The sequence below is a fragment of the Pogona vitticeps genome, chromosome 4 (genome assembly GCF_051106095.1).
Source record: "Pogona vitticeps strain Pit_001003342236 chromosome 4, PviZW2.1, whole genome shotgun sequence".
NCBI lineage: Eukaryota > Metazoa > Chordata > Lepidosauria > Squamata > Agamidae > Pogona > Pogona vitticeps.
This window is the reverse complement of record NC_135786.1, coordinates 71,946,080-71,960,066: the sequence shown is the minus strand read 5'-3', so window position 1 is coordinate 71,960,066 and position 13,987 is coordinate 71,946,080. Positions and strand designations below refer to the sequence as shown.

General features: G+C 41.5%; 1 protein-coding gene and 1 long non-coding RNA gene across 2 annotated transcripts in view; one reads left to right on the top strand and one right to left on the bottom strand.

The window, feature by feature from the left end:
• Window positions 1–2,533, bottom strand: part of LOC140706648 (uncharacterized) — a 74,208-nt gene extending 71,675 nt beyond the window's left edge. The window contains exon 1 of the long non-coding RNA XR_012086420.2: window positions 2,189–2,533. This is a non-coding gene — a long non-coding RNA (uncharacterized LOC140706648). The remainder of the gene's footprint in view (window positions 1–2,188) is intronic.
• A 127-nt stretch (window positions 2,534–2,660) lies between these two features.
• The window catches only part of C8B (complement C8 beta chain), a 35,906-nt gene continuing 24,579 nt past the window's right edge, over window positions 2,661–13,987 (top strand). Inside the window, exons 1-2 of the mRNA XM_020789857.3 lie at window positions 2,661–5,080; window positions 13,275–13,431. Coding sequence (XP_020645516.3) covers window positions 4,989–5,080; window positions 13,275–13,431 — 249 coding nt within the window. The 5' untranslated portion in view covers window positions 2,661–4,988. The remainder of the gene's footprint in view (window positions 5,081–13,274; window positions 13,432–13,987) is intronic.

The window sequence follows — 13,987 nt, the reverse complement described above, 5'->3', positions numbered from 1 at the left end:
AGCTGGCAAATACTTCACTTCCAGAAGCATTGCACTGGAACAGCACCGAACCCGTCCGCTTCATGGATGCCAACCTCCCACCCACCCACACAACGGCTGAAGTCAAGGAAAGGTTTCTGCACACACCTCAAGCTCTGATCACTTCTGATTGTCTGACATTTTAATTCAATTTTTGATTTTGCCTAAATTTTGTATGCATCCCTAATGTTGAATTGTGCAATGGTCTGATACAAATAAAGACACACACACCTATTTAATTGTTGCTATCAATATATACAAGGGACATGGTGGCTCTGCGGGCTAAACCACAGAAGCCTGTGCTGCAGGGTCAAAAGACAAGCAGTCGTAAGATCGAATCCATGCGATGGAGTGAGCGCCCGTCGCTTGTCCCAGCTCCCGCCAACCTAGCGGTTTGAAAGCATGCAAATGCAAGTAGATAAATAGGGACCGCCTCGGTGGGAAGGTAACAGCATTCTGTGTCTAAGTCGCACTGGCCATGTGACCACGGAAGATTGTCTTCGGACAAAATGCTGGCTCTATGGCTTGGAAACGGGGATGAGCACCGCCCCCCAGAGTCGAACACGACTGGACAAAAATTGTCAAGGGGAACCTTTACCTTTACTTTATCAATATATACAGTAATTCATTACCTTTTTCTTTTTACAATTTCATCACAATTCTGAGCATAATCCAACATTTCCAGCAGAACTGATAAGATGCTGTGAGACAGAATCAAGACACCTGTGAGATACCTCTTTTATAAGTCTTAAGAATATTGAGAACATATTTTTGACAGTTACAGCTTAATTTGATCACTGCTGTTGGACCATTTTAGGCCTCCTGTGTTAGTACCAGTTCGAAAACAAATACAGTATTCTGTGTCTACATAGATCACATATTACTTGAGCAAGGGAGCAGTGTTAAAATCAGGGGCAAGAGGTCTTCTGTTCTGGTTCACTAGCCATCCCTGTGTATCTGTAATAGTTTGCAAAATTTAGAGTTGTGTGGTGTGGGCAAAGTTAATGGATAATTACTCTTTTCTCCATGTATGGATCTGTAACTAGGAAATTCAGAATTTCTGTCTCAGTGGGGTCCTGTAATTAAAATGAATATATGTTCAATGAGGTACCATTTTTCTCTCCTTTGTAAACACAATTGTGTAGAAACTGAATAACATGCATATGTATGACTGTTATAGCTTATCCATGAGACACTGAGAAATAAGGGGAGATTTCCTGTTGTGATATCTTGATTAGCAGGAACATTATCTGTCTCCTTTTGAAATTACCCTGCTGGAGGAAAAGGATGTCAGACCCATTAATGAAACAACTGTCCGGCAATTAGGGCTCTTCCCTCAGTTCCAAACAGTCTTATCTCCATGAGGATGTTCACCTTGCAGCCAATTTATCAAACACAGAATAGTTTTATCAGAAAACTCCTAAAACAAATGATAGACTCAACAGCTGTGTCTGTCTGAAGCATTAGCAGTGGTGGAAGCTTTTAAAACTTCCATTAGTTGCTATCTTTATAATCCTGTTTGATAGCTCTGTTAAGACCCAGCAGTATGTCTTTGTGTTTCCATTTCTAAAAGTGGTTTCAAATACTGTAATAATTTTAAATGGGGGAGGGGAGAGCTTAATCCGCAAACTATTGAGAAAGTTCAATGTTCATATTTATTTTATCATATCCATAGCAGGTAAGCCAGCATGACACAGGTGTAAAAAATCCCACAAATGCTTCATTAAAGTTCTTGTTTGTCAGAAGACCTGTTTCAAGTGGAACCTGCAGTGTAGTGAAACCAGGGTTATCAGCCATGCCTCCCTCAGCTTTCTCTGTTCCCTCTGACCTTACCAGGTATCTCAAAGATAGCTAGGAGTGAACTACTGTTACCCACTCTACTTGTTGTAATGCAGTCTTTGTGGGTGGTTTGGAATATTGAGAATAAGCAATTAAAAGCTATTAATGTAACAAAAGACCTCCTCCTCGATTGTTGATATGGACCAATTCAGCTGTTTGCAATTTTGGAATCTCGTTATGGAGTGGCAGGCTGTAATGGTGGCCATTTCATTTTAACATGTACCTATTTAATTTTGTGGATAAATGAAATAAATAAATGAATATATTTGGACTTACTAGCTTATAATAAATATATCCTCTAATTTAGCAATAGGATGTTTTTTTGACTTACCAGCACTTTGAGCACTGAGTCACAGCTTGTGCCTCTGTGGCTCCATGTCCCTCTCAACAGCTCCCCATGTGTTGCATGAGGTCAGGAGGCCCTCACCGACTTTGTCCATGGCCAACTGGAAAGCTCAAGTGGGTAGAGGAGTGGAATGCTGCTTCTTGACTTTCAAGATACTGCTTTACTAGATGCTAGCAGTGGGAAATGTACAGTAAAAACCTCAGTAAAGATGGACAGCACATAGAACTGGAATGAAATGGGTTTTGATTTGTGTGTGTGTGTGTGTGTGTGTGTGTGTGTGTGTGTGTGTGTGTGTGTGTGTGTGTGTGTGTGTGTGTGTGTGTGTGTGTGTGTGTGTAGATAGGTAGACACACATGAATGGGGATGAAATGGGTTTTGATTTGTGTGTGTGTGTGTGTTTGTGTGTGTGTGTGTGTGTTTGTGTGTGTGTGTGTGTGTGTGTGTGTGTATAGATAGGTAGACACACATGAATGGGGCCTAAATGTTTGTGTACCCCTGCCCCTGTTCAAACTCAGTCCTGGATGCCAAAGTATAAAATGCCCAATTTTTTAGAGATTTTCTAAATCTCTAACCTTGCCTGTCTGTGTTCCTCTTCTGTGCAAATAGTGAGCCACACAGTTTGCAGTAAATGACGTTCATCTGGCTGCTAATGATTAACAGGGAAATCGATCACAACAAAGGTCATGGCATCGTCAGAAACATCTTTGTTAGTCACAAGGCCGGTGGGATTTGAAACAGACAAAACCTTGTGGCAGCCTGAGCCTTCTTTTGCAATTGTTGGTATTGTTAGTCTTTCTTGAATAGAGAAGAAGGGGAAAGGTTATCAGGGAGACTGAGAAGCTGTTTGGCAGAACTCCAGTTTCCCCGGAGTACTTCCCATAATGAGCTGGCTGACATGGTGCCTGTCGTCTGTTTCAGCAGTGGGTGCTAAGCCACAGACTGCCAGGAAGCAAAAAGCAGTGGCTTCTTTTTCAGCTTTATCTCTGAATGTGGCAATTTATACAGAGTTGAGTACAGTATTGTATAGATAAGAAACATGTTGGAGCAATCAGGATTTTAATCTCATATGCTCTGCATCGATTCATAAGATATTTGCTGTTCCTCTTTTTGTGTTTGACTTTTAAACTGCCTCCTTATTCTATTGATTGTGCCTGCTGGTTTTTAAAATGTGGTTTCAATGTATGCAGGGCCATAGTCAGGAAGCAGCCTGGGTTGAGTCAGCAGGAGGTCTATTGAGCAAAGGAGTAAGGAAAGCTATGAGCCCCCAGCAAGAGCCAAGAGAAATGAACGTCTGCTCACTTAGACTCAGCTGTACTTTGAGCTGCTAGTGTCCTCAAAGTCCGGGAGCATGTTCATCCCCAAAGGCTCTTTTCCTTTCAAAAGGGAAGGGATTCTGTCTGGAATGGCCACGTTCCTTCTCCTGCCTGTCTGAGCAAAGGCCGCCAACTAGGTCCTTGAGTTGATCTCCTAAAGACTCCACCTGAGTTATATGCACCATCTTCTGATGAAGATTCTGCTTGAGAGAGCTTAACACTTTTTTTTTCTTCTCAATAGGCCAGACTCCATAATAACTGTGGGGCAGAACTGTAAAAGGAAATTTAGCTCAAGGGGCTTTTATAACTAACTTTAGAAATCAGTTTGTTTTGCACTATCCCTAAACAGATTTCTTCAAACAAGAAACAGTGGCTGAAAGCCTGTTTCACAGCTTTGTCATCATTAGAGATGGGGGGTAGTTATATATGAGTATGAATATCCCCACACAGGTGGCGATAATGAGGGTCCAGCCCCATGGGGCCGGACGGTCCACTCACTGATCCGCTGCTGCTGCAGATGCCATGATTCTTCCAATGACTTTGCAGATCGCGATCGGCTCACCACTCCGGCAAGAGGTGGGAGGACAAGCCTCACTGCAAGGTTGAAGAGTGGCTCGCAGATTGCGATCTGCAGAGCCATTGGAAGAATTGCGGCATCCACAATATGAATACCCCCATCTCTAGTCATCATCAAGGAGCAAATTGCTACTGATTAAAGCTGATTTAGGGGTGCATGCAACTTGTATACAATGTGATGAAGTTATGTACACCCTGAAATCCCCAACGGAGGCCTTTAGTTAGTAGCTGATGATGATGACAACATAATCAGTATTGCTCACATGGAGCTATGCAATAGGATTTCAGCCAGTACGTTTTCTCTCTTTTTTTGCCTTGTCACCAGGTACAGGAATGGTTACTTCTCTTCATAGTTGTAGTTTTAGAAGAGGTAGCCATGTAAGTCTGTGCAAGCATTACAAGAGAAATTTTTTAAAAAGAACACAATACAAAAACAAAAACATTGTGGCACCTTCAAGACTAATAGTTATATTATTATGGGAGATTTCACAGATAAAATCTTTCTCTGTTCTAGTTTGCCAGTAGGTTTCAGCTCCAGATAACTGGGTATAGGATTTGTACAGTAAGTTTCAATAATTGTAGGGTTGCACTCTTAGGTTTGTGTTCTGTTTGGGGACCCTGGGAATCCAGATCGTTTAAAACCAAGGCAGCCAATAGTTCCTCAACTGGCCCTCCGTTGCTCAGATTTCCTCTCAACAATTCTCCTGTGGCCCAGCAGAAGGCTCTGTGCTACCAGTCAAATCTGTTTTAAGATTGCCAGAAGCTGGTTTATTTCTGTTTGCCTGGTGGGAGAGCTAGCTATTAATTTACCTTGCCGACCCAGCAGCTTTCAAACACAGTAGCAAACTAAATTAGAAAAGGATGTTGTTATAAATTATCCACGTTGCTTTAAAGCCATGAGTAAAGTATTTCTGCTTTTTTATTCCTGCCCAGCAAGATTTTTTCTGATCTTTGCAATTGTAAGCTTCCCAAATTTGCATTGCCTCAGGTAAGTGAATATTGTTTTTTTCAATATATGCATATATATGTACAAATATACTTCTCTACAATGACATGATAGATAATGCTGTTCAATGCAAAACTGTTTTTATTTTCATATGGTATATGAAATGCCTTTTTGAGCTATTTCTGAATCAGAAGCAAAGATACACCTCCAAAATAACCCACGATATTAAAGTGAATGCGTTGTAAAGTGACGTGCATTTTTACAAGCCTGAGAGTTTGAAGAAACCAAAGTAGGTAAAGATGTTCCTAGATTTTTCAGTAAAATGTCTTCCTCTGTTTACCTTATCAGGAAGTGTCTGCATTGTAAGAAGAAAGGGGGCACTGTACCAATATACCGTATTTTTTGCACTATAAGATGCACTTTCCCCCCACAAAACAGGGGGGTGGAAAGTCTGTGCGTCTTATGGAGCGAAGAAAACAGATTATTTTTTCCTGTTTTCTTCTCCTAAAAATTTGGTGCATCTTATGGAGAGGTGCGTCTTATGGAGCGAAAAATATGGTAATCAACTTTGATGATAAATATCAAATAAGGAGAGGCAATGGAAAATCTCTGAACAAGTGACTCTTGTGTCATCACTTTGGGCTGCATGTGTCGTCTCAGTCAGGTTACAAGCATGACAAGTGAAGCTTTGGGGCAAGCTGGAGGATTTAGCAATGGAGAAACTATAGCATATGTGCTGCCTTCATGATCTCAAATTGTCTATAGACAGTGATAGGGTAGCCTTCTGCTGACACACCATCCTTCCCATTGCCTAGCAGTCTTTCCATCCAAGCTGATAGAAGCAGCCTTGAATTTGATATTGAGGATCCTCCTCCTCTCATTGTTGTGCTTGAGAATCTCAACATAAATACTAAAACCACTGAATCCATCGGGGCTCAGGACTTCACTGGAGCTATAGAGCTGTCCTTATATGACCCTGGCTCAGGGCACGTGGCTTCCAAGGAGTCCTGCTGAGCCAAATACTCTGGATACAATTTTTCCCAAGTGGACATGGAAGTGGTGATCTGAAGTTTTTTGGATTTAAGACCCTTTTCCTTGATTTAATCAAATCATTTCCTTCTGACATTTACACTTCCACTGACTTTTTCCCTTTGCAAGGGAGGGGGATTGATTACATCGATCCACTTCAAGAAGGCAAATGGATTGCAATGGATATTAAAGGATTTGGGGAAATTTTCTTCATGTCATGGCTGGTGCTTCTATTGACCTTGTGTGCAGTGTGTGGAACATGAATACCTCCCAAGTTAATGACATGATCACAGTCAAACGCTCTCCTTGCACAGCTGAGGGGAATAAAGCAAATATGATTATGTCCAGACGATGGGGTGGAGGTGGACTTTTACTGTATTTGCACAAACACAGCTTAGAGGCCTTCAGAGCTGAAATTGGGGGTCGTTCTACATCCTACTTGGATGGCTCATACCAGAGATTATTATTACTGTCCTGCCTAGGGATAGAGTCCCTATGGTATTCCTCTGGACTCTTCTTATCATCTGAGTTGTCATCAGTATGTGGGTGATACTCTCCTTAACTTCTCATTTTCATCTGATGAGTTAATTGATGCTCTAAATCATTGCTTGAGTGAGGTAACGGGCCATGTGAGAACCATTGAACTGGTCCTGAAATGAAGGTCTAATTCATAAACAATTTATTCGCAAAGGCTTTCATGGCTGGGATCTAATGGTTGTTGTGGGTTTTTTTGGGCTCTTTGGCCATGTTCTGAAGGTTGTTCTTCCTAACGTTTGCCAGTCTCTGTGGCCGACATTTTCAGAGGACAGCACTCTGTGCTCTGGTGCAGTTTGTTTGGGAGTTCAGTATTTATAGCTGGGGGTCAGCTTTTGTCCTTTTCAGGAAATGGGTGAGTATGGTGATCAGTGTGTTTTTGTTGTGGGTGTATTGTTGTGATAAGGAGGAGCGATTATCTGTCACTGTGATTGATGGGTGTCGTTTGCTGGTCTTTTGTGTGTAGTGATCACTGGTCCTTGTGGCTGGGTAGAGTTCATTGACCTTTTGCACGCTGTATTTTTCAGTGCTGGGAGCCAAGCTTTGTTGAGTTTAAAACTTTCTTCTTTTTTGTTGAAGTTCTCCTGGTATTTGTGGATTTCAATGGCTTCCCTGTGCAGTCTAATGTGATGATTGCTGGTGTTGTCCAGTATTTCAGTATTTTGAAATAGAATTTCATGTCCAGCTTGTTTTAGAGCATGTTCAGCTACTGCCAATTTTTCTGGTTGTTTTCCCAGGGACAACCCCACCAGTGTTGATGCTATGAAAAAGGCCCACTCAATCAATCCCACCTATGGGACTGTGGGCTTCTAAACATTACATTAGTGCCATGAGATAAATTTGTGGAAGAGATTAGGCACATGATTAGAATTTGGAATTTGTTTAGAGAATAGAGCAAAGGAAGGTGTTTGCCTATTTCCAAACTGTTCAAAGTGAACAGTTGACATTCTCCTTTCCTTTCCTTTCCAAATCAGTCAGTCTGAAGGACCAGGCCATATTGACATTCTATTCTGCACAGAGGTATTCTTTTTTTTGTTGAATAAATAAACAACAAATTCAGTGTCCAGTTGTTATTCTACAACCAAAATTTCAAAAAGGTCAAGAAAATGTCAAGTTGGTGTGCCCTGTGTTGTTATAATCAGATCCAACATCTGATTGCATAGTAAACAATGCTACATGTGTAAAACAGATTTTTTTTTAAAAAATGGGGAAGGAAAATAATACCCGTATTGATATAAAAAGTGTATTTTCACCAAGTCTGTTTCTTGTGAGCTTGATTCTGTTTTGTGGGTTCTGCAACTGGTAGGTGAGGGTGTCACATGCCCAGACTGAGAGTCTTTGTAATAGAGCTATTTGATGAGCAGGGTCTCTGAGAAGGAATTGGAGACATTCCCTAGTACAGCCCTCTTGGAAAAGACTCCTGCCATCAGACCATGAAGATTCCTCCAACAATCAGGAAGTCAGTGATGTGCATTCCCAAACTCAATTGCAACAACTCAATTGCATTCTGTTCTACAGAATGAAGAACATTCTGTAGAACAGGAGTAGGCAGTCTTGTGTTTTCCAAGAGCTTTGGGCTATACTTCCCATGAGCCCTCAACAGCATGACTAGTGTTTATGAATTATGAAGCTTGTAGTCCCAAAGCCTGGAAAGTTTACTATCCTTGAAAAAGCCAGTGGCCTGAAAATAGTTCGATAATTCAACTCGAATAAAGCCACAAAACTAATGGGATTTAAATGGCTATTGACTCAACATCCACCAATTGACTCAATAGGTCTATTCTAGTTAGGATGAGCAACACAACTGAAACCATTGACTCCATTAACAATTACTGACTCTTTTAGGTACAGCACTTTGGAGAGTGGTCTTTAGAGTGATTGTCTTTATAAGGTCATAAAATCTGGCAATTCTCCAGGCCAATGCTGAGTTAAGTTGTTTTCCTGCAGGATTGCTGCCCATGGCAGTTCCTGGCCTCAGTGTTAAGACCTGTAGACTTACCTGGGCAAAAACATAGATGAAGAGATGCTACCATTCCAAGCCTAACCTGTCCATTGTTTATTCCCTTCATCATATCTAAAAACTTCATTTTTCCTACATTTCTATTTCTGCCATGCTGTAGTCTTCCTGTCATTTCACAGAGCTTGAACATGTGCAATGCCTGTTAACCTATATCCTGCTTGCCATAATCAAGGTGGATAACAACTCATTAACTATTAGTGACAAATAAATGTCATACTAATTTGCTTTAGAACTGAAGTCAGTTCAGGTCCTCAAGAGTTTCAGAAACTTTATGAAAGTAAGAAATCCCATGATAAACATTCTTATTCTCAAGCACATTCTGTTCAAGTAAATAAGAGTCATAGATAAGTATATTTTTAAAAGCTTCTTTTGTGTTAATATAGAAAGACATCTGCTTGAACATGTCTCTCAAAAAGCCCACCTTTAATTTAAAGTTATTGTATCTCATTAAACAGGACTTTATTCTAAAGGGTATTCAAAAACAAGACTGCACAAATTGTGGGCTCCAGGCCAAACCTAGCTGACTACTAAGTATTATATCTGTCTTTCAAGTGCTTGGCAATGTCCCATCCCGGTATACATTTCCCCCCTCCAAACAGGAAACAATACAATGGGCTTTTAAAGCTTCTGTTCTGCATTTGTCTTGAATTTTGAAGATTGGTATTAAAATATGCATTGTTATTCCTTCTTTAGGAAAAGAGCAGGAAGTTCTTTCCTTTCTGTTCATCAGCCTGTGTGCATTTATATGGTTTCACCCTCTCATCACACACACTGACCTTATTCTTAATAGCCTTGTTGGAGGGGGAGTGCTTTACGTTTGGTTGGCAAAACAGAGGGCAAGAGGAAGGGTTTCTCATTTAGCAACTACTTGTTGCTTTCTGGTGAAACGGACTAGCTTTACAGGTCAGGGTAAGAAGGCAGGTGAGTAGTTCTCCTTTGTTCTGTGCTGGAGAGAACACTCTCATATTTGACCTCCCAGCTGATCTCAGGGGATTTCTAGCTGTACAAGCCTCCATAATAGGCAGAGACATGAACAACTGAAACAAACTGAATTGCCAAAAAACCCAATTTCCCAAGCAAGGCAAAATGTTCTAGTGATATTGCATAGATAAGTTAAACACATCCGAATAAATGGGCAAGTGAACCCCCTCTTTAAAAAGCCCAAATTGGATGCATAGATAGGCTCAAGGAGACAAATAACCAAGTGAGCTTGGGCATCCTGTCTCTTGTCTTTCCCGCAAGACCAGGTGATGATAAGCAAATTGTTTTATCTTTTCCTTCTTATGAAAAGCTCTCTTAAAATATGGTAAGTGCACTTAACAACATACTTCCATCCATTGACACCAGCTACAAAGGATTGTGATAATCACAATCAAAAACAACACGTTTGGGTACAATATATGTGTGCGAGGAGGTCTCAACAATTGTGACACTCCATGTGATAGCATTAAGTGCTAGAGAAGAACAAAGAAAGCAGATCCATTGAATCAATTGCTGAATGGTATGCCAACACTTATGTAAATTCTATTGATCCAATGAGACTACTGTGGGGCTTGGAATTGACATTGGCGAATATTTTTTTTCCATAATTTTTTTTTTCCTTCCATATGAGCCTACCCGGCAGTTAAGATCTAACCAGGGGGCCCTTTTGAAAGAGCCATCCCTCAAGGAGGTAAGAGGGACGGTTTGTAGACAAAGGACCTTTTCGGCAGCTGCCCCCAGACTATGGAATGCCCTCCCAACTGAGATTCGTCTGGTGCCGACACTGATCACATTTCGGCGCCAGGTCAAAACCTTCCTGTTCCAGAAGGCTTTTAACTGAAATAATATTAGCTGTGGGTCTGATGGCAATTTTATATATATTTTAATTGTATTTTAATTGTATATATCTTTATTGTATTTTAAATGCTGTAAGCCGCCCAGAGACCTTTGGGTAGTGTAGGCGGCATATAAATTAAATAAATAAATAAATAAATAAATAAAGTTGAGTAGCAACCTTTAATTATGATGGGAGAAAATGAACAGGAACATTACTCAGGGATGTTATTTGAAGCAACAGCCAACTGAGCTGGAAGCTGCTAGTTCTGTTGCCTAAACAGCATCCAGGCTTAATGCTGTTTTGAATCACCAACATAGCAACAGTGCATGCCTGATGACGGACCATCCAGAATGCCATTATCCAGGAAGACTGCTCCTTGAACTTAAATCCCCATCCATCTATCTCTCAGGGCTTGTGGCTTAGCTGGACTCTAATCACATTAACCTGTCATCTCTTCCCAAGTGCTTCAGCGTGACTTGTTCTTTTAGCTTGGCACTCTACAACTATTCCCAGTCAATAAGCTTTGTGAGAGTTACAAACCTCTGTGGCATCATGACAGACTGTTGTTGTCGAGTCGTTAAGTCATGTCCGACTCTTCATGGCCCCATGGACCAGAGCATGCCAGGCCCTCGTGTCTTCCACTGCCTCCTGGAGTTTGATCAAATTCATGCTGGTAGCTTTGATGACACTGTCCAACCATCTCATCCTCTGTCATCCCCTTCTGCTCTTGCCTTCACACTTTCCTAACATCAGAGTCTTTTTCCAGGGAATCTTCTCTTCTCATGAGATGGCCAAAGTACTGGAGCCTCAGCTTCAGGATCTGTCCTTCCAGTGAGCCCTCAGGATCGATTTCCTTCAGAATGGATAGGTTTCTTCTCCTTGAAGTCCAGGGGACTCTCAAGAATCTCCTCCAGCACCACAATTCAAAAGCATGAATTCTTCAGTGGTCAGCCTTCTTTATGGTCCAGCTCTCACTTTCATACATCACTACAGGAAAAACCATAGCTTTGACTATGTGGACCTTTGTCAGCAAGGTGATGTCTCTGCTTTTTAAGATGCTGTTGAGGTTTGTCATCACTTTCCTCCCAAGAAGCAGGCATCTTTTAATTTTGTGGCCATTGTCACCATCTGATCATGGAGCTCAGTAAAGTAAAATCTTTTACTGCCTCCATATCTTCCCCTTCTATTTGCCAGGAGGTGATGGGATCAGTCGCCATGATCTTAGGGTTTTTTTTTATGTTGAGCTCCGGACCATTTTTTGCACTCTCCTCTTTCACCTTCATTAAGAGGTTCTTTAATTCACTTTCTGCCATCAGAGTGGTATCATCTGCATGTCGGAGGTTGTTGATTTTTGTTCCGGCAATCTTAACTCCGGCTTGGGATTCATCCAGTCCTGCCTTTCATATGATGTATTCTGCATATAAGTTAAATAAGCAGGGAGACAATATACAGCCTTGTCATACTCCTTTCCCAATTTTGAACCAATCAGTTGTTCCATATCCAGTTTTAACTGTTCCTTCCTGTCCCACATATAGATATCTCGGGAGATAGATAAGGTGGTCAGGCACTCCCATTTCTTTAAGGACTTGCCATAGTTTGCTGTGGTCCACACAGTCAAAGGCTTTTGCGTAGTCAATGAAGCAGAAGTATATATTTTTCTGGAACTCTCTGGCTTTCTCCATAATCCAGTGCATGTTACCAATTTGGTCTCTAGTTCCTCTGCCCCTTCGAAATCCAGCTTGTACTTCTGGGAGTTCATTGGCAGATTAGCCAATGGCTATGCATGACTTCCACAATAACATACTGTACAGCTAGCATTTATGTTTTTCATGTTTCCTCCCATCTGTTTCCTGAGTTTCAGTTACTTCTTACAGACCTCTTTTTGTTGCATACATGTTACTTAGAATAATTGAATCATAGAATAATTGAGTTGGAAGGGGCATATAAGGCCATTGAGTCCAACCCCCTGCTCAATGCATGAACCAAAATCAAAACAGATCTGACAGAAGGTTGTTCAATTTTCTCTTGAATGCCTCCAGCACTGGAGTTCTCATCACTTGCTGAGGTAATTGGTTCCATTGTCATACTGCTTTAACAGTTAAGAGGTTTTTCCTGATATTCAGCCTAAATCTGTCTCCCTGTAACTTGAGCACATTACTACATGTCCTGCACTCTGGAATGGTCAGGAATAGATCCTGCCTTTCCTCTGTATGTCTACCTTTCAAGTATTTGAAAAGTGCTATCATATCATACCTCAGCCTTCTTTTCTCGAGGCTAAACAAGTCCATTTATTTCAGTCTTTCCTGATACAGCTTTGTTTCCAGTCCCCTGTTGCCCTCCTCGGAATTTGCTCCTGATTGTTGCCATTCATTTTTAAGTGTTGTGTCCAGAATTAGACATAGTAGATGAAACCTAACCTGAATTGACATGGATATTCATATCCCTAGGGACACAAATACAAACAGCAGCATTACAGGTGTCACAGAGGCCCAGTCCATCCCGCCAGAAGCAGCTGGTCCACTCACCAGTTGCTACGCCGGGCTGGGGTCCTTCATCATCGTTGTGGTACCAATCTGGGAAGGAGCCTGGCCAGCACTTCCCCACCGCCCTGCACTCATCAGCTGATTGGGGAGACTTCCCATCCCACCTCCTCACTGGAGTGCTTGGCTGTGTGGAAAGGCAGAGAAGCGCCGGCTGAGATCCTTCCCAGATTGGTGCAATGACAGCAACAAAGGACAAGCAAGCAAGCAAGGAAGCAAGCAAGCAAACAAATCAGTGTTCACATTACTGATTTGTACCCTAATGAAAAATAACATTCCCCTGTTCACTTGTAGTGAAGAAACAGCTCCACCCTTTCAACTCAGTGGACTTGAAGTCAATGTGACTAAAGGCAGATGGCGCCGATCTTCAGACAGCCCACCACAGCCTATTGATTGTGTCATTTCCAGTTGGTCATCATGGAGTGGTTGTGAACCTTGCCAGAAGAAAAGGGTGAGTTTATTTATGATCCACTTGTGATGAGTTTTATTAAATCTGGACATTTGCTATCAAAAAGCTAGATGTTTCCTCCAAAGAATTGACTGGCTAGCTCTAAACAATATCCACTTCATGGCTCTATCACACATTTTTTTTTCTTTGATGTTTCCTTTTTAAAAAAATCTAATGCTGATGTTCCTGGATCCCTAATGTTAGCCACACTGGCTCAGACAGATGGGAACTGGAGAACAAAATCATCTGGAAAGCCAGATGGTACGTTCTGGTACTCTGTCCCTCTACAACGTGGTGTCTAGTATCTCATAGTTCTTCTCTCTTTCTCTCTCGAACACACACACACACACACACACACACACACAGAGAGAGAGAGAGAGAGAGAGAGAGAGAGAAATGAGCTCAAATACTGTGAGATTTCACAGAATGAAGGATAGTCAAGAAGAGATATGAAGTATAGGTGTGGGATGGAGAAGCATAAGCAAGGGGATCAACTTTGTTGGATAGAAATGGCGAAGTGGATTGGAGAAAGGTGGGCAAAAGGAAAGTCACTGGGGTG